Genomic DNA, 18,089 nt, shown 5'->3' with positions numbered 1-18,089 from the left:
TCCTCCTTCGTTTGCCTCTTCCCCGAGAGGTCTGAAGAGTGGCAACACAAGAATGGGGCCTTTTCTGTACTGGCTCCCCATTTGTGGAATGCTCTCCCCAGAGCATATAATATAATATTACTTATATTAAGGCACCAGACAAAAATGTTTCCCTATCACCAAAGCTTGGGCTGATTAACATCCTTTGGCCTTTTTAAATGTGTTCATGAGAGAGGGGGCTATTGCAGGTTTTTTGTTTTGGTTTTATTACGTTTTTTTGTGTTCCCATTTTCAATGTTTATGTTGTAAAGCATCTCTGTGGTCATCTGCAAGGGATTCCCACACAGAGGGGTTGATTTTCCCAGCCTTTATGTCACGTCTGAGGACATCTTTGTAACACAGAGCTGGTCTGCCAACAGGCCTGGTACCTGGCGCCAGGTCCCCGTGGAAACTAGTTAAGCACCCATAAGTGCTCACCTACTCAGCCAAAACCATCACCTAGAAAAAGGGACTGGTTTGACAAGCTTGCTCTTATACATTTTACCCACAAAATTGGGAGGCACTGAAGGGATCATCCAGATTGAGCCCCCAAATTTGTAATAATACTGTTTGTCTCTAGTCTTCTTTCTGGTGTGTTGGCAAAAAAAGTGCATTTATTCGTAAAAAGGATATTAGGAAAAATTGCTTGTGAAGGCTCACCGTTTTGTTGTTGTTGTTGTTGTTGTTGTTTTAACTGATGTGGAAATGTGGGGGACTCAACTGACGACTGGAAAAAGAGAGAACCAGAGAGAAACCAAAAGGGATGAGTCCATCCCTAGTAAAATCACTGCTTCTTGCAATGTGCATTGTTTATTTATATGGTACTTTATTTTCACAGCGACGGGGACTGGTGGCTAGCAAAATCTCTTACCACCGGGCACAAAGGCTACATACCCAGCAATTTTGTGGCCCGTGTAAACAGCCTGGAAGAAGAAAAGTAAGGAGATCTCTTTGGGTTTGGGGGCACAGAATCTGTCCTCTAACATTACCAACTTGGGGGACCCCAACTGATATTTTGAGACATGTGAAGATCTGCAGTGAAAAGTTTGCAATCATCAAGGCCAGAGTTTTGCTTTGGTTTTTTAAAAAAATTGTGGCCCGATTTGGTATGTCATGGGGTACCAATTCCTTGTTCTTAGAATAGAATCATAGAATCATAGAATCATAGAGTTGGAAGAGACCACAAGGGCCATCGAGTCCAACCCCCTGCCAAGCAGGAAACACCATCAGAGCACTCCTGACATATGGCTGTCAAGCCTCTGCTTAAAGACCTCCAAAGAAGGAGACTCCACCACACTCCTTGGCAGCAAATTCCACTGTCGAACAGCTCTTACTGTCAGGAAGTTCTTCCTAATGTTTAGGTGGAATCTTCTTTCTTGTTTGGATCCATTGCTCCGTGTCCGCTTCTCTGGAGCAGCAGAAAACAACCTTTCTCCCTCCTCTATGTGACATCCTTCTATATATTTGATCATGGCTATCATATCACCCCTTAACCTCCTCTTCTCCAGGCTAAACATGCCCAGCTCCCTTAGCCGTTCCTCATAAGGCATCGTTTCCAGGCCTTTGACCATTTTGGTTGCCCTCCTCTGGACACGTTCCAGTTTGTCAGTGTCCTTCTTGAACTGTGGTGCCCAGAACTGGACACAGTACTTTAGGTGAGGTCTGACCAGAGCAGAATACAGTGGCACTATTACTTCCCTTGATCTAGATGCTATACTCCTATTGATGCAGCCCAGAATTGCATTGGCTTTTTTAGCTGCCGCGTCACACTGTTGGCTCATGTCAAGTTTGTGGTCAACCAAGACTCCTAGATCCTTTTCACATGTACTGCTCTCAAGCCAGGTGTCACCCATCTTGTATTTGTGCCTCTCATTTTTTTTGCCCAAGTGCAATACTTTACATTTCTCCCTGTTAAAATTCATCTTGTTTGTTTTGGCCCAGTTCTCTAATCTGTCAAGGTCGTTTTGAAGTGTGATCCTGTCCTCTGGGGTGTTAGCCACCCCTCCCAGTTTGGTGTCATCTGCAAATTTGATCAGGATGCCCTTGAGTCCATCATCCAAGTCGTTGATAAAGATGTTGAATAAGACCGGGCCCAAGACAGAACCCTGTGGCACCCCACTAGTCACTCTTCTCCAGGATGAAGAGGAACCATTGATGAGCACCCTTTGGGTTCGGTCAGTCAGCCAGTTACAAATCCACTGAGTGGTAGCATAGTCAAGACCGCATTTTACCAGCTTCTTTACAAGAATATCATGGGGCACCTTGTCAAATGCCTTGCTGAAATCAAGGTAGGCTACATCCACTGCATTCCCTTCATCTACCAGGCTTGTAATTCTGTCAAAAAACGAGATCAGGTTAGTCTGACATGACTTATTTTTCAGAAATCCATGCTGACTATTGGTGATCACAGCATTCCTTTCTAGGTGCTCACAGACTGTTTGCTTAATGATCTGCTCCAGAATCTTCCCTGGTATTCTTCTACATACCATCTGCCTCCCTATGCAAGTTATTTGTCTAAGGATGCATACACACGGTACATTTAAACCCCCAAGAATCCCAGGAAATGTAGCTTGTTTTGGGTGCTGGGAACTGAAGTTCAGTGATATGTAAACTACAGTTCCCAAGATTCTTTGGGAGAAGCCATGTGCTTTAGATGTATGGTGTGTCCACAGCCTAACTCAGTTTTTATGCACCTCTGTTGTCTTCTGACTCCCAGTCTTTCCCTTTTAAAAAAAAAGTGAGCCTTATGGTACCATAGACGTTAAAATCTCATATTCTACCAATTGAGCTTAAAATGATGATCAATTGCTCTGGCTGGAGAAAAAAAGGTAATTAGGAATTAAAACCCTACCACTGATCTCCCAACCCAGAACAGGAACTGAATCATTAAGGGCTGATTCAGGAATGCCATAGGAACAGGAAGTCTCTAACTAAAGGGACAAAAGCTGGACCTTCAGTTCTTAGTGGTGATTTCTGCTCTTGCTGTTGTTCAATAATGATAATAAATCTCCCTTTCTCAGGTGGTTTTTTAAAGGCCTGCGCAGAAAAGAAACCGAACGCCTCTTGCTGGCACCTGGCAATGTGATGGGGTCATTTCTGATCAGGGAAAGCGAAACTAATCCAGGTAAGAATCTGGGAATGTATTTTGCAGAATGACAATGGAAAAGTTCTCTCGCTGTTCCAGCAATATCAGAAACGTCATTAATATACTAGAGTATTTGGAAAATAAACCAGCTGCTTTGATGCTGGTGGATGCAGAAAAGGTGCTTGACAATGTCTCGTCGAGTTTTATGAAAGTGCAAATAAACCTCATGGGATTCGTTCTGTTTCTGCATCTCTTACAGAAACTCATAGAGGAGTCGCCCCATTCCCTTGATCGTTCTGCTTGCCCTTTACTGAAACTTTTGCAGCTCCGCAACATCCTTTCTGGGTTGGAGGTGACCCCTAATTCTAGCAGCCCACCCTTTGCTCATAGTGACAAATTTTGAGTTGCATTCAGTCAGCAGACAGTTGCATATTTGAACAGAACCAGATCAGAGTTAGCAGAAATCTCATGACGTTTCCCATGGCTTCTGGTGCTAGATGGTTTTTATAATCACAGAGTTGAAAGGTAACCCAAGGGTCATCTAGTCCAACCCCCTGCAAATGCAGGAATCTCAACATGTGACTTGTTAACATGGAACCACGTGCAACACATTTCATATGGTTGTGTTTTTTATAAAAAGAAAAAGAAAAAAGCTTTATTCGGTTTTACAATTTTATATTCAACACAATCATTGTAAACACAATAAAAAATTCATAAATCCAGATTCCCTTCTCCCCACCTCCCTTCCATTGACTTTCCCCAGCCTCCTCTTCTGGTTTTTTAAGTATTTATTACTTCTGCTTATTTTATTTACCTTGATTTTAAAATCTTTCAACTAAATATTCTTATATTCTTATTATTTTTATACCGTATCTTCCCAAATTACTTCTTATATTTTATTCTTTCCGCAATTACTGCTCCTTGACTTATACACCTTTTTCCTTAATTGTGTTTACTCAAACCCTGCTAGTGAGTCTACTTCTTTACAATATTTCTGTAAGTACATCATAAACAGTTCCCAGTCTTTTTTGAAATCTTTATTGTCCTTGTCTCTGAGTTTTCCCGTAAGCTTCGCCATTTCGGCATAGTCCATAAGTTTTGCTCACCATTCTTCTTTCTTTGGTATCTTGTCGTCTTTCCATTTTGGGGTTAGTAATATCCTAGCCGCTGTTGTAACGTCCACAAATTGTTTCTTCCACTCTTTTGGCAAGTCTTGACCTGTAATGCCTAGTAAAAAAGCTCCTGGTCTTTTAACAAAAGAAAAACAATGACAAACCTAGACAGCATCTTAAAAAGCAGAGACATCACATTGCCAACAAAGGTCCGTATAGTTAAAGCTATGGTTTTCCCAGTAGTGATGTATGGAAGTGAGAGCTGGACCATAAAGAAGGCTGATCGCCGAAGAATTAATGCTTTTGAATTATGGTGCTGGAGGAGTCCCATGGACTGCAAGAAGATCAAACCTATCCATTCTGAAGGAAATCAGCCCTGAGTGCTCACTGGAAGGACAGATCCTGAAGCTGAGGCTCCAATTCTTTGGCCACCTCATGAGAAGAGAGGACTCCCTGGAAAAGACCCTGATGTTGGGAAAGATGGAGGGCACAAGGAGAAGGGGACGGCAGAGGACGAGATGGTTGGACAGTGTTCTCGAAGCTACCAGCATGAGTTTGACCAAACTGCGGGAGGCAGTGGAAAACAGGAGTGCCTGGCGTGCTCTGGTCCATGGGGTCACGAAGAGTCGGACACAACTAAACAACAACAACATCTTCAACATTTTTTTCATTTCATTGTAAATTATTTCCCAATAGCTTTTGATTCCTTTACAAGTCCACCACATATGATAAAACCCTGTCAGGGATTCTTTAGCTGTTGTAGCATACCTGAATAACACACACATTTCATATGGTTAATTGGCTGGTGGCACGCATGATGTTCACGTGACATAGAATCATTGAATTGTAGAATTTGCAGGGGACCCATAGGGTCATTCAGTCCAACCCCCTACAATGCAGGGATCAAAGATGAAGAATCCCTGACTGGCGGCCCTCCAAACTCTGCTTTGAAACCTCCACTGAAGGAGAGTCCAACACCTTCTGAAAGCGTCTGTTCCATAACTCAGCATTTCTTACCATCAGAAGGTTCTTCCTGTTCACAAGCTAACAAGGTCTTGCTCACAAATTTATTGACAGCTGCAAGAATTATTATTGCCAGGAAGCGAAAGGGGCAAGCAGAATATAAAATGGAAGGATGGTATAAAGAGGGGTAAAGGTAAAGGGACCCCTGACCATTAGGTCCAGTTGTGGCTGACTCTGGGGTTGCGGCGCTCATCTTGCTTTATTGGCCAAGGGAGCCGGCGTACAGCTTCCAGGTTATGTGGCCAGCATGACTAAGCTGCTTCTGGCGAACCAGAGCAGCACACGGAAATGCCGTTTACCTTCCCGCAGGAGCGGTACCTATTTATCTATTTGCACTTTGACGTGCTTTCAAACTGCTACGTTGGCAGGAGCAGGGACCGAGCAACGGGAGCTCACCCCATCACAGGGATTCGAACCGCCGACCTTCTGATCAGCAAGTCCTAGGCTCTGTGGTTTAACCCACAGCGCCACCTGCGTCCCTGTTCATGAGCTAACAAGGACTTGCTCACAAATTTATTGACAGCTGCAAGAATTATTATCGCCAGGAAGCGGAAAGGGCAAGCAGAATATAAAATGGAAGGATGGTATAAAGAGGGGTGGAATATAGCTGTTAATGATAAATTAAAACAAAAAAAAAAAAAATTCTTCCAGTAGCACCTTAAAGACCAACTAAGTTAGTTCTTGGTATGAGCTTTCGTGTGCATGCACACTTCTTCAGATACCAACTAAGACCAGGGTTTTATCATCTGAAGAAGTGTGCATGCACACGAAAGCTCATACCAAGAACTAACTTAGTTGGTCTTTAAGGTGCTACTGGAAGAATTTTTTTTGTTTTGTTTTGACTATGGCAGACCAACACGGCTACCTATCTGTAACTGGAACAATGATAAATTAATAAATGTGCCATTAAGGTAAGGCAGGGAGTATGCAAGAGAAATGATTTTTGAGGAGATATGTGAGAGTGTTTGTAGAGTTTCTACTGTTAAAACGGAAAAGGAGTCAAACCAATTTTGGGAGGTTGGATCATTAGAATGGAATCATCTCAGTTGTGGCGTGCACATGTTTATTCTTATTTATTTATTTATGATTATTGCTTTAATTAAAAATAAATAAAATGGATGGGGGGGTTCTTCCTAATATTTAGTTGGAATTTCCTTTCTTAATCAATTTGAATCCATTGGTTTGGGTCCTGCCCACTGGAGCAGTAGGAAACAAGCAGTTCCTGGACTACAGCTCTTATTGTCCCCACGTTGGTTGGGGCTGATGCGAGTTTGAATCCAGGACCACCAGGAAAATGCATTGTGAAATGATGTTCCTGCCGATAGCAATGTTTAGAAACACTTTCCTGCAACAACAGATAATATCTATTTTTGTGTCTCCTTTTCCAGGCGCCTTTTCCCTTTCCATCAGGGACTACACATCTCAAGGGGATGTCATCAAACATTATCAAATCCGCTCTCTGGACCATGGGGGATATTACATCTGCCCAAGGACCACATTCCCTACTCTGCAGGACCTTGTCAAACATTATTCTTGTAAGTCACCCTTAAGTTGGGATGGGAGAGGAATTTGATTCGGTTCACAGGTAAAGTCAGGTTTACCTAATTCACAGTTTCGGAATCAATGTGAGAGCCGAAACATACCCATCCTTTGAAATTCGTACACATGCAAATTTTGCAATGCAGTTCTCCAACCAAGTGTGCCTTTGAAAAATGAATATATTCATGAAAACAGCACACAAACATGGGGAAATGTGTACATTGGTCAAAACTGCATACAAACATGTCTTTATTAGGAGTGAACTAGAGTGCTGATTAATTTTAATAAGGATTTTTTTAACAAAGATCTGCAAAGTGCTGCAGGAACATTGAGAACTGAAGATTCGACCACTAAAGGAGGACAAATTTCAAACAAATTATCATACTATATGCAGAGTAATAAGACTATATCATATTCCCTATTTGTCTTTTCATTTCCCCCTTATGTTCTCTCCCTCGCTCCCTCATCTTTCACCTTTCTCTTTCTTCCTCTCTCTACTTTTTCTTTATCTCACATTCTATCAAAATTGAACTGTGGACAAACATTTGGAACTAAGGCCATTTCCAGACAACACTCTCTATTGAGCATCCTTCCTGATTTGTTTTCCTGGGGCGTTTAGGCGACTTTGCATCAACTCAAGAATCAATGCACACTGTCCACCAATGCATTTTTCACCATTAAAGTTCCTTATCCCAAGAAGTCCAGTGTTTTGAGGAAGCAAGTTTGTTGTGCCAGAGCAGCAAACCATCTTTCCCTGTGCTACCTAAATTTAGAGGGATCTCAATGAATCCCACCCGAAAATAGCAGGTGTTCTAAGCGAGGAAAATGGGGGAGAACACTGTAATATCTGGAGATGGGAAGACAGGGAGGGAAGTGGGGAGTTTGTACTCAGTACCTGTTGTAAAAAAATAAAACTGAAATAAACTATGTAGGAGGAGGAGGGTTACTACAACCATGTTCTGCCCTGACCTGATCTCAGACCTTTTCCTTCTGCTTCTGGTGCCCCTGCACAGCTTACGAAGATGGCTTGTGTCAGCTGCTACGGCAACCGTGCATCTCTCTGGTTCCACAAAGGCCGTGGACCACCGATGAATGGGAGATTCCTCGGGAAACGCTGAAACTTGTCAAGAAGCTGGGAGCAGGCCAGTTTGGAGAGGTTTGGATGGGTAAGCCAAGACTCATATAACACCAGTCCTGAAAGACTTACCATATTTTTCGCTCCATAAGACACACTTTTTCCTCTTAAAAAGTAATGTGTGTGCATCTTATGGAGCAAATGCAGGCGGGAGGCTCTGCTCAGCACTCTCTTTAAAGAGCCGCGTGGAGCGTGTGTGCAGCTCTTGGGGGCTTTTCCCCGAGGAGGGAGAAGGGACTGACGGGGTGCCCTCTGTCCCTTCCCCCACCTCCCGGAAAAGCCAGCAAGAGCCCATGCCAGGCTCTGCTCAGCTCTCCCTTGTAAGGGTTCCCGTTCGTCCCTCCTCCCGCTTTGCTGGGAAGCCAGCAGAAGAGGCACTGCACAGCTATCACTCTTGCTCTGCTGGCTTCTCAGTGAAGCGGGAGGAGGTACAGAAGGGTTTAAAGCAAGAAAAGCAAGAGCCGCTTACATGCTCTGCGCAGAAATTTTTTTTTCTTGCTTTCCCCCTCTAAAAACTGGGTGCGTCTTATGGAGTGAAAAATACAGTGCATTGGCTCCCAGTACATTTCTGAGCACAATTTGAAGTGTTGGTGCTGACCTTGAAAGCCCTAAACGGCCTCGGTTCAGCATACCTAAAGGAGCGTCTCCACACCCATCATTCAGCCCGGACACTGAAGTCCAGCTCTGAGGGCCTTCTGGCGGTTCCCTCATTGTGAGAAGTGAGGTTACAGGGAACCAGGCAGAGGGCCTTCTCGGTGGTGGCACCCACCCTGTGGAACGTCCTCCCATCAGATGTCAAGGAGATAAAGAACTACACAACTTTTAGAAGACATCAAAAGGCAGCCCTGTTTAGGGAAGTTTTTAATGTTTGATGTTTTATCGCTTTTTTATTCTGTTGGGAGCTGCCCAGAGTGGCTGGGAATACCCAGCCAGATGGGTGAGGTATAAATTATTATTATTATTATTATTATTATTATTATTATTATTATTATTATTATTAGTGTTGCCTGGCATTGTCATATCTGGGAAAGGTGTAAAAATGGCTATGGGTTTTGGAGTTCAGCTGGAAGGATCTGAGCTTCCAAAAGGTGGCAGGGCTTTCTGTCCTTCATTCGCCCCATTTTTTCCTTCTATAGGTTATTACAGAAGGGACACGGGTGGCGCTGTGGGTTAGACCACAGAGCCTAGGACTTGCCGATCAGAAGGTCGGTGGTTTGAATCCCCACAGGACGGGGTGAGCTCCTGTTGCTTGGTCCCTGCTCCTGCCAACCTAGCAGTTCGAAAGCACGTCAAAGTGCAAGTAGCTAAATAGGTACCGCTCCGGCGGGAAGGTAAACGACATTTCTGTGTGCTGCTCTGGTTCGCCAGAAGCGGCTCAGTCATGCTGGCCTCATGACCCGGAAGCTGTACGCCGGCTCCCTCGGCCAATAAAGCGAGATGAGTACCGCAACCCCAGAGTCGGCCACGACTGGACCTAATGGTCAGGGGTCCCTTTACCTTTACAGGTTATTACAAGAATAATGTGAAGGTGGCAGTGAAGACCCTGAAAGAAGGCAGCATGGCTCCAGATGCCTTCTTGGCCGAAGCCAACTTGATGAAGAGGCTTCAGCATAGCAAGCTGGTCCGTCTGCACGCCGTGGTCACCCAGCAGCCGATTTACATCGTAACGGAATACATGGCCAACGGTAACCGGCTCCCTTGGGATCTCAGCCAATTGTATTGATCCGCACTGGAATGCAGAATCTGGGTCTCCTTGATTTCAGTCAATACCTTCTTTCCAATATAGGAAAATTAAAACACCCAAATCATACCATTTCGAACATAAGCCAAGTTAAAAATGCATCCTAGTTATATACAATCTAAGGCAGAGCTTTCCAAACTTTTCATGTTGTTCACACACTTATTAGAAGCACATCATTTCATGACACGGTAATTCAGTTGTACAGTCATATCTTGGTTGGCAAACGCTTTGGTACTCAGACGTTTTGGCTCCTGAAAGCCATAAACCCGGAAGTGAGTGTTCTGGTTTGCAAACATTCTTTGGAACAGCGAACTTCCAACGGGGCTTACGGGGCTTCTGGTTGGCTGCAGGAGCCTCCTGCAGCCAATTGGAAGCCGCGCTTTGGTTTCCGAACGTTTTGGAAGTCGAACGGACTTCCAGAACCAATTCTGTTCAACTTCTGAAGTACCACTGTACTAGCAAACCAGAGTTTAAACTAACCCCTTTCCAGATCACGTAGGAGCACAGGGAGCGTTTACATAACACACCTACACATTGTGGCCGATACACTAACGTGTTGAGACACACAGCTTAAAAAGCTCTGATCTAAGGATAGGGATAAACCAAGATGCAATTAATTTAAAGGTCTTTGCAGCAGAACAGGGAAGACTGTTACTCTTATAATTTTGTTCGGCTTAGCCAATAAGTAGACCAAATATCATTCAGATGTCCTTTGTGGGTAATCTGTTTCATTCATCTCTATTTTATATTTTGTGTTTTTTATATTGCAATTTTATGTTGTAAACCGCCCTGAGATCTACAGGTATAGGATAGTATACTAACAACAACAACAACAACGCATAGAAAAAAATATATTAAGGTCCTCAAACTAGAATTTGTTGCTTGCTTTATTACCCTAAGGTACATTAGGAATATTCATCTCTATTACTCTCTTAGAAAAGGATTTGACATTAAAAACATGGGAGGCTTTATCCAATACCATTGCACATTGAAAGGTCTTTGGAAAGTGAATAATCTTGATTTCTCCTGCTTTTCAGGCTGCTTGCTGGATTTCTTGAAATCAGAGGAAGGAAGGAAGTTGACTCTCCCCAAACTTATAGACTCCTCAGCCCAGGTGAGTGGATTATTTCGCCTTAAACCTTGTAATTGAAAAAGGTCTTGATACTTCCCCAAACTTGAGAGCTGCGCATGTGGCTCTCTGGTCATCCTGAATGTTGCTTTCTTTGAAACCTGCACTTCTGAGAGGAGAATGTGTTGAGCAAAGTATATAGCAAGGGATCTTCTGGATTTTAGGAAAAGAAAACTTAGAAATTGTTACAGAAAAATCTAGGTGCGAGGTTGCTCAGTCACCCAGCTGGTCGGGCAGAGCCCGCGGGTCCCTGTGGAATAAAGGAAGGATTCCAGCCACCAACCGGAGCAAATAACTGTAGACCAAAGTTTATTGCGCAATACATTCAAAAAGGAAATTTGAACCCCGAGGATGGGGTGACAAAGACTTTTAAAACTTTCCCACCATATCCCAGAATACAGTTCGTACAGCATCATTGCTACATCACTGATATGTCACTAAAGGGGAGGGGTAGACAGGGGTTACACTAGTTTAACCTTGGCAAACATGTCCAGACAAGTCCTTGGTACAAGATTAGCATAGCAGACATGGCAGGGCAAGACTCAGGTATAGGATTAGCATAGGCAAACACCTCCAAAGTCCCACCACCCAAAGTACAATAGAACTTCCTTTGCATGTCTGGCCCCTTGGCAAATCTGGTGATGGGATTAGGCTTTCCTTGGCCAACAATCAGCTCAGCAATTGTCACCTCTGGTAACTTCCTGGAGTCCTTTTTCAAGGGGAAAATAGCTTTGGAATGGAGGAAACTGGCAAAGGAGTTGATTTTCTATTATTTTTAAAGCTAGGTAACTTCCCTGAGCTGTCAAGTTGAAAGGATACATTCAGGCGTAATATTTGTAACATTTAACTTTAAAGATGTGCCCCCCCCCATAATTTCCGTAACAGAAATGCAAACTCAGAGGTCAGAACTGCACATAAATTTAATGCCGTCATTTGGATTTCATTGGGTGGGAGGAGTTTGGAAGTATGCCCTGCATTTTTGATGAATGGCAAGGTTTGGAGTGAGCCCTTCAGTCCTTGAATAGGCAGTAAGGTGCAATGCAGTGTATCTGGCAACAGCATCCGGTGGCAAGTATTGTCAGAACGGTGTTGTTTGCATGAGCTGACCGCTCGGGCGCAGAACGTGTAGGCGGAATCTGCAAATAGAAAGTACTCGGTGTATACGTCGTCCTGTGGTCAGTCCCTCTCTCCCTCCCTCCCCTCTGCTTGTATGAGCTGAGAGGAAACAAGCCATCTATCTCATTAACATCGGGACAGGAAGCGACACCCATTTTCCACTGAGGCGAGCGGCATTTGAGCTGAAAGCTTGAGCATGTCGAATATTTGTGGAAAATGTATCTTCGCATCCTGTTCAAAACCACAAGAAAGATGCAAGGTGGCAAAAAACAAACAAACAAAAAACCTACCACAAAATCTCTGCGGTCTGGAAAATTGTTAGGCCCTTTGAGGCAGAACGAAACCAAAGAGGGTCTCGCCGTCTCTCGACCACCGTCTTTATATACAATTTGTTCTGCGCCGGTTAAAGGCTGGGGTTGGAGGGATTTCTCTCTTATGTGTTGTTCTGTTGAAGGCAGCCCTGTTTAGGGAAGTTATTAATGTTTATGCTGTATCATGCTTTTAATATTCAGTTTGGAGCTGCCCAGATGGGTAGGGTATAAATTATGATGATGATTATGATTATTAAATATATGCATGTCTTGTGTTGTATGTTAAGGATGTAAGAGGAACCAAACTGGATCAGACCAAAGGTCTGGGGCAACCCAGGTCTGGGGCATCAACAGCATCATAACCCAGCTTGGGATTTTGGAGAAATGGGAGCAAAATTTGCCAGTGTTCACGTAATCATCCCATGTCTGAAATGGAAATAAGTCTGGAGAGTCCCTGGTCCATATTGGTGGGGATGAAGCCCCTGATATTTCCAGATAAGGTTGTGGTAGAAATATGATTCAGTTTAAGGATGCATTTACCTCATTCGCACTTTCCAAAACATTGTGCGAACCAAAACATAAGCGTCCTTTAAATTCACACTTCTCTGAATTTTTCAGTGCAGCTCCCCAGCCAAATAATGGGCACCAAAATCCATATATTAGTGTGACCACATTAGTGGAAATTGCATTTTTTAAAAGAAAAAAAGCTTGCAAAAAATGTACATATTAGGTTGTTGTTGTTTTTTTTAAAAAAGTTATTATTACCACTGCTATTACGAATTGTTTCCTATGAAGCATCTCAAAGCAATTTCACAATGCACTGCTAATGAATTTTCATGAGGGCTTTTAAAAGAATAAATAAATAAATGGCACATTGATGTGGAAATCTGGTACAATGACCTTAGGATTGGAAAAGTGAGAAACTGAGAGAAACCAGAATAGCTAAATTCACTTATCCCTATCAGCCACAGAGGCATCCTTCTCTGTGATCTCCATGCAGTTGTATTCCATTATTTTCCTTCTTCCTTACAGGTCGCTGAAGGGATGGCGTACATTGAGAGAATGAACTCCATCCACAGGGACCTCAGGGCAGCCAACATCCTCGTCTCGGAGACCCTCTGTTGCAAAGTTGCAGACTTTGGCCTGGCTAGGATCATAGAGAATGAGTACCTTGCGAAAGAAGGTCGGTATGACGCTTAGAGCTTTGTGGTTTAGTTGCTTAGTCGTGTCCGACTCTTCGTGAGCCCATGGACCAGAGCACACCAGGCACTCCTGTCTTCATGGATATACAGTATACAGTATATTGTGGCGATCACACAGGGTCCCTGGACGTTTCACCGTCTATTAATCCCTGTGCCACCACTTTATTTCTCGCGCCACCACCCAGACCCTACCTGGTACAATACTGAGTCCAGTCAGGTTTAAATTGGAACAGAAACTTCTGTTTATTTATTGCAGTTTAACAAGCGTGTGGTTTCATAAACGGTATCGGTCAACTACAATCATGGGGTGCCTATCCAGACCTATAACTTCCGCTACCTGCTCTCACTCACTAAACCACCTCTCAGATATTTACTCGTCTTCCTAGCTCCTAACTGTCCTGACTCAACTTATTTCGCTACACTAACTCAACCTACCCACAGACTCTATCCCAATTCACTCCCACTCCAACCAACCACCCAACTCCCAACGAACTCCTCCCTTCGCCCCTCCCAGCGCTGGTTTTATAGTCCCTTTGACTCAACCCCCCTGGGTTCTGATTGGGTAACTTGTTTAACTATTTCACCTCCAGCACTCTCATATGTTAACGTCACATATATGTTTAAACTAAGATGGTGGGGTTTCCCCCTCCCTTTCCATCTCGTCTTTTCTCTTTCTTTTCTCCGTCATAATTATACCGTATTTTTCGCCCTATAGGACGCACTTTTTCCCCTCCGAAAATAAAGGGGAAATGTGTGTGCGTCCTATGGGGCGAATGCAGGCTTTCGCTGAAGCCTGGAGAGTGAGAGGGGAGACCCCGCCGCCAGCCCCGCAAGCTCCGGGGACAGTGGGGAGGCGCAGCGCGTCTCCCCGCTGTCCCCGGACCTGGTCTGAAGGCAGGTGGTGGGAAGAAGAGCGCTTCTCCCCGCTGCCTGCCCCACAAGCTCCGGGGACAGTGGGGAGGCGCAGCGCGTCTCCGCGCTGTCCCCGGACCTGATCTGAAGGCGGGCGGCGGGGAGAAGAGCGCTTCTCCCCGCTGCCGGCACCACAAGCGCCTGCGGGGGGAATATTTTTTTCCCCTTTATTTCCCCCCCAAAAAACTTGATGCGTCCTATGGGCCGTTGCGTCCTATGGGGCGAAAAATACGGTAATTTAAAATCAATAAGAACAATGAAAACACATGAATTTACCCTTTCTTGACAGGTGCCAAATTTCCTATCAAATGGACAGCACCAGAAGCAATTAACTATGGAGTTTTCACGATCAAATCCGACATCTGGTCTTTTGGAGTTCTCCTTACTGAAATCATCACCTATGGAAGGTGCCCCTATCCCGGTACGGTAGTTTGCATTAGAGCATCATTTGTTACTCCGAGCCAAGGATCATTTATTGATGATTAATTATTCATTATCCATTATCCATTATCCAATATTGATTCGCTCTGCTGATGTTTTAGCAAGCCTTCATTCTATTTTCTTTATTAATAATTTTTATTAAATTTTAAAATTTTACATTTCAAATTAAACATCTTTTATTATACCACACATTCACTGACTTCCCTCCCTCCCCTTCCAAGGTTCATTTAACTTATCCGCCATTCCTGCATGTTTTAATATATCCATCTAATTTAATTTTCCTATCTTACATCAGTTCAAAATACGTGCGTAGTTGCCATCACAAGTAAGGCCCTGCTCCTATACCATACAGTATGGACCTCATGCTAAGATGGGAGGTCCTTTCCCACCCAACACAGTGATTGGTTATGGGGCAAGTAAGCGATGAGACAATGGGATCCGGGTGAAGCTGTGGGTTAAACCACAGAGCCTAGGGCTTGCCGATCAGAAGGTCGGTGGTTGAAATCCCCACGATGGGGTGAGCTCCCGTTGCTCGGTCCCTGCTCCTGCCAACCTAGCAGTTCGAAAGCATGTCTAAGTGCAGGTAGATAAATAGGTACCGCTCCAGCAGGAAGGTAAACGGCATTTCTGTGTGCTGCTCTGGCTCGCCAGAAGCGGCTTAGTCATGCTGGCCTCATGACCCGGAAGCTGTATGCCGGCTCCCTTGGCCAATAAAGCGAGATGAGCGCCGCAACCCCAGAGTCGTCCGTGACTGGACCTAATGGTCAGGGGTCCCTTTACCTTTACCTTTAAGGGATGAGATAACATTTTTCAGTATCAATTCTTTCTCTCCTTTCCACAGCTATGACCAATCCCGAAGTCATCCAACATCTACAGAAGGGTTACCGGATGCCCCGTCCGGAAAACTGCCCGGCTCAACTCTATGCAGTCATGTTGAAATGCTGGAAGAACAATCCCGAAGAGAGACCCACGTTTGAATACCTCCAGTCCACCCTTGAGGACTTTTACACGGCCACGGAAGCACAGTACGAACCTCAGCCCAATTCTTCCTGAGCAGCGACGAAGTTGCTGGAGACTTCTGTAAAAAAAAAAAAAAATCTTGTGGGATGCTGGCAAGAGGGGTGTGTGGACTCACTTCCGAAGCAGACTTCGCTGGACCATTGGGCATTTCTGTTCCTCCATGGCCGCCTGTGGTCCTCACCCCTTTCTCGAGGTCCCCTGCAAGACCAGGAGTTGAAATGGATTTTATTCCGGGCCAATCCTAAGGGAGAGGATTTGAGAAGAGGAGACTCAACCACCCCTTAGATCGGACTCCATTGCCTGTCCCAAAACCGTCCTTACCAATTCAACAATAACTTAAACTAGGGTTACCAGACGTCTCTGGTTCCTGGGAACAGTCCCCGGATTTGCAAATCTGTCCCCGGACAAATTCCGTCCCCGGAATGTCCCCAGATTTGCAAATCTGTCCCCGGGAAACGTGGCAGCGGCAGCCACAGCAACCCGGAGCCAGCGTGGTAGCACAGTTGGCTCTGGCTGGCTTCAGGAGCTGCTTGCTGCCATGGCCCCTGCCATTTTTCCTCTCCGGAAGTCCCCATATGATGTGTCTTGTGTGCTGTACCAGGGACGTCCGGCGGTACAGATCTCCTGCCCCCTTTCCCCTTTGTTTCGACTGATCGGGGGAGGCTTGGAAGTTGCAGGCGGGCGGCCGTTGCCCAGTTTTTTAAAAACTCTGAGCATTTATGTTTCATAGGGTGCAAAAGAAGGGCCTTGCACCTTTAGTGTGGTGTAGTGGTTAAGAGCAGTAAACTCGTGATCTGGTGAACTGGGTTCGTATCTCCACTGCTCCACATGCAGCTGCTGGGTGACCTTGGGCCAGTCACACTTCTTTGAGGTCTCTCAGCCCCACTCACCTCACAGAGTGTTTGTTGTGGGGGAGGAAGGGAAAGGAGAATGTTAGCCGCTTTGAGACTCCTTCGGGTAGTGATAAAGCGGGATATCAAATCCAAAGTCGTCTTCTTCTTCCATACGATATGCATGTGTGCTTGGGCCCAGGGTCTTCTGCCTCACCATCCCCACTACTGACTCCCTGTTGCTACTCAGCTTCAAAAGAAAGAAAGAAAGAAAGTGTCCCTGGATTCATTGAAAAAAATCTGGTCACCATAACTTAAACTGCCAAGGCTGGATCTATAATCAGGCATAAGGAAAGGGCACATGAGGACAAAGCAGGATCTCACCTCCGCTGGTCAAATCCTTGATTCCATGTGCCTGCAGGCTCCTACTTCCTAATTGTTGTTGTTGTTTAGTCGTTTAGTCGTGTCCGACTCTTCGTGACCCCGTGGACCAGAGCACGCCAGGCACTCCTGTCTTCCACTGCCTCCTGCAATTTGGTCAAACTCATGCTGGTAGCTTCGAGAACACTGTCCCACCATCTCGTCCTCTGTCATCCCCTTCTCCTTGTGCTCTCCATCTTTCCCAACATCCAAGTCTTTTCCAGGGAGTCTTCTCTTCTCATGAGGTGGACAAAGTCTTGGAGCCTCAGCTTCCCAATCTGTCCTTCCAGTGGGCAGTGAGGGCTGATTTCCTTCAGAATGGATAGGTTTGATCTTCTTGCAGTCCATGGGACTCTCAAGAGTCTCCTCCAGCACCAGAATTCAAAAACATCAATTATTCGGCGATCAGCCTTCTTTATGGTCCAGCTCTCACTTCCATACATCTGTCCACAAGGAAAGGAAAGGCGATCTAAGGTGCTATTCTTGCAGGTGCCCACTAGGTGTCTCTCTCACCCCACATACCTTAGACAGGACTCTGGGGAGGGCGCGTTACAAATGAAGGCTTTTAAGGAAGTATTCAGATGTTCCTGCAGCAGTGAGAGCAATAGCAGCTTCTTCTCCCAGAGTTTATATACAAATTCCCCTGCCCCAGAAAGGTCTGTTAACATCCTTTATAATCCCATCTTTCCATTTAACGACCTAGAAAAGGAACTGTGCCTCTAGCAGAAATGGTGGTTTGGTGGGCACAGTAAAGAATTGTGCTGGGTTCTGAAGATGAACCACTGGCCCCTTCTTATGTTGTGGCATTCCTATTGAGAAGGATTAAGGTTGAATCCCGACAAGACAGAAGTACTGTTTTTGGGGGACAGGGGGCGGGCAGGTGTAGGAGGACTCCCTGGTCCTGAATGGGGTAACTGTGCCCCTAAAGGAGCAGGTGCACAGCCTGGGAGTCATTTTGGACTCACAGGGGGCACTGTCATACAGTGGTTCCGCTCCTTCCTCCTGGGCCGTGTTCAGAAAGTGGTGGTGGGGGATGAGTGTTCAGACCCCTGGGC

The 18,089-nt window shown here is 45.0% G+C and overlaps 1 protein-coding gene across 2 annotated transcripts in view; it reads left to right on the top strand.

Annotated features, from left to right (window-relative positions):
* Positions 1 to 16,785, top strand: part of BLK (BLK proto-oncogene, Src family tyrosine kinase) — a 32,598-nt gene extending 15,813 nt beyond the window's left edge. For both annotated transcript variants that reach the window (XM_083605281.1, XM_083605280.1), the window contains exons 5-13: positions 857 to 955; positions 3,039 to 3,142; positions 6,627 to 6,773; positions 7,791 to 7,943; positions 9,418 to 9,597; positions 10,691 to 10,767; positions 13,242 to 13,392; positions 14,613 to 14,744; positions 15,606 to 16,785. In XM_083605281.1, the coding sequence (XP_083461407.1) occupies positions 857 to 955; positions 3,039 to 3,142; positions 6,627 to 6,773; positions 7,791 to 7,943; positions 9,418 to 9,597; positions 10,691 to 10,767; positions 13,242 to 13,392; positions 14,613 to 14,744; positions 15,606 to 15,817 (1,255 nt within the window). In that variant the 3' untranslated portion in view covers positions 15,818 to 16,785. The remainder of the gene's footprint in view (positions 1 to 856; positions 956 to 3,038; positions 3,143 to 6,626; positions 6,774 to 7,790; positions 7,944 to 9,417; positions 9,598 to 10,690; positions 10,768 to 13,241; positions 13,393 to 14,612; positions 14,745 to 15,605) is intronic.
* The last annotated feature ends 1,304 nt before the right edge of the window (positions 16,786 to 18,089 follow it).

This window comes from Podarcis filfolensis (assembly GCF_964270895.1).
Source record: "Podarcis filfolensis genome assembly, chromosome: 3".
Lineage (NCBI taxonomy): Eukaryota > Metazoa > Chordata > Lepidosauria > Squamata > Lacertidae > Podarcis > Podarcis filfolensis.
This window is presented reverse-complemented; position numbering and strand designations above follow the sequence as displayed.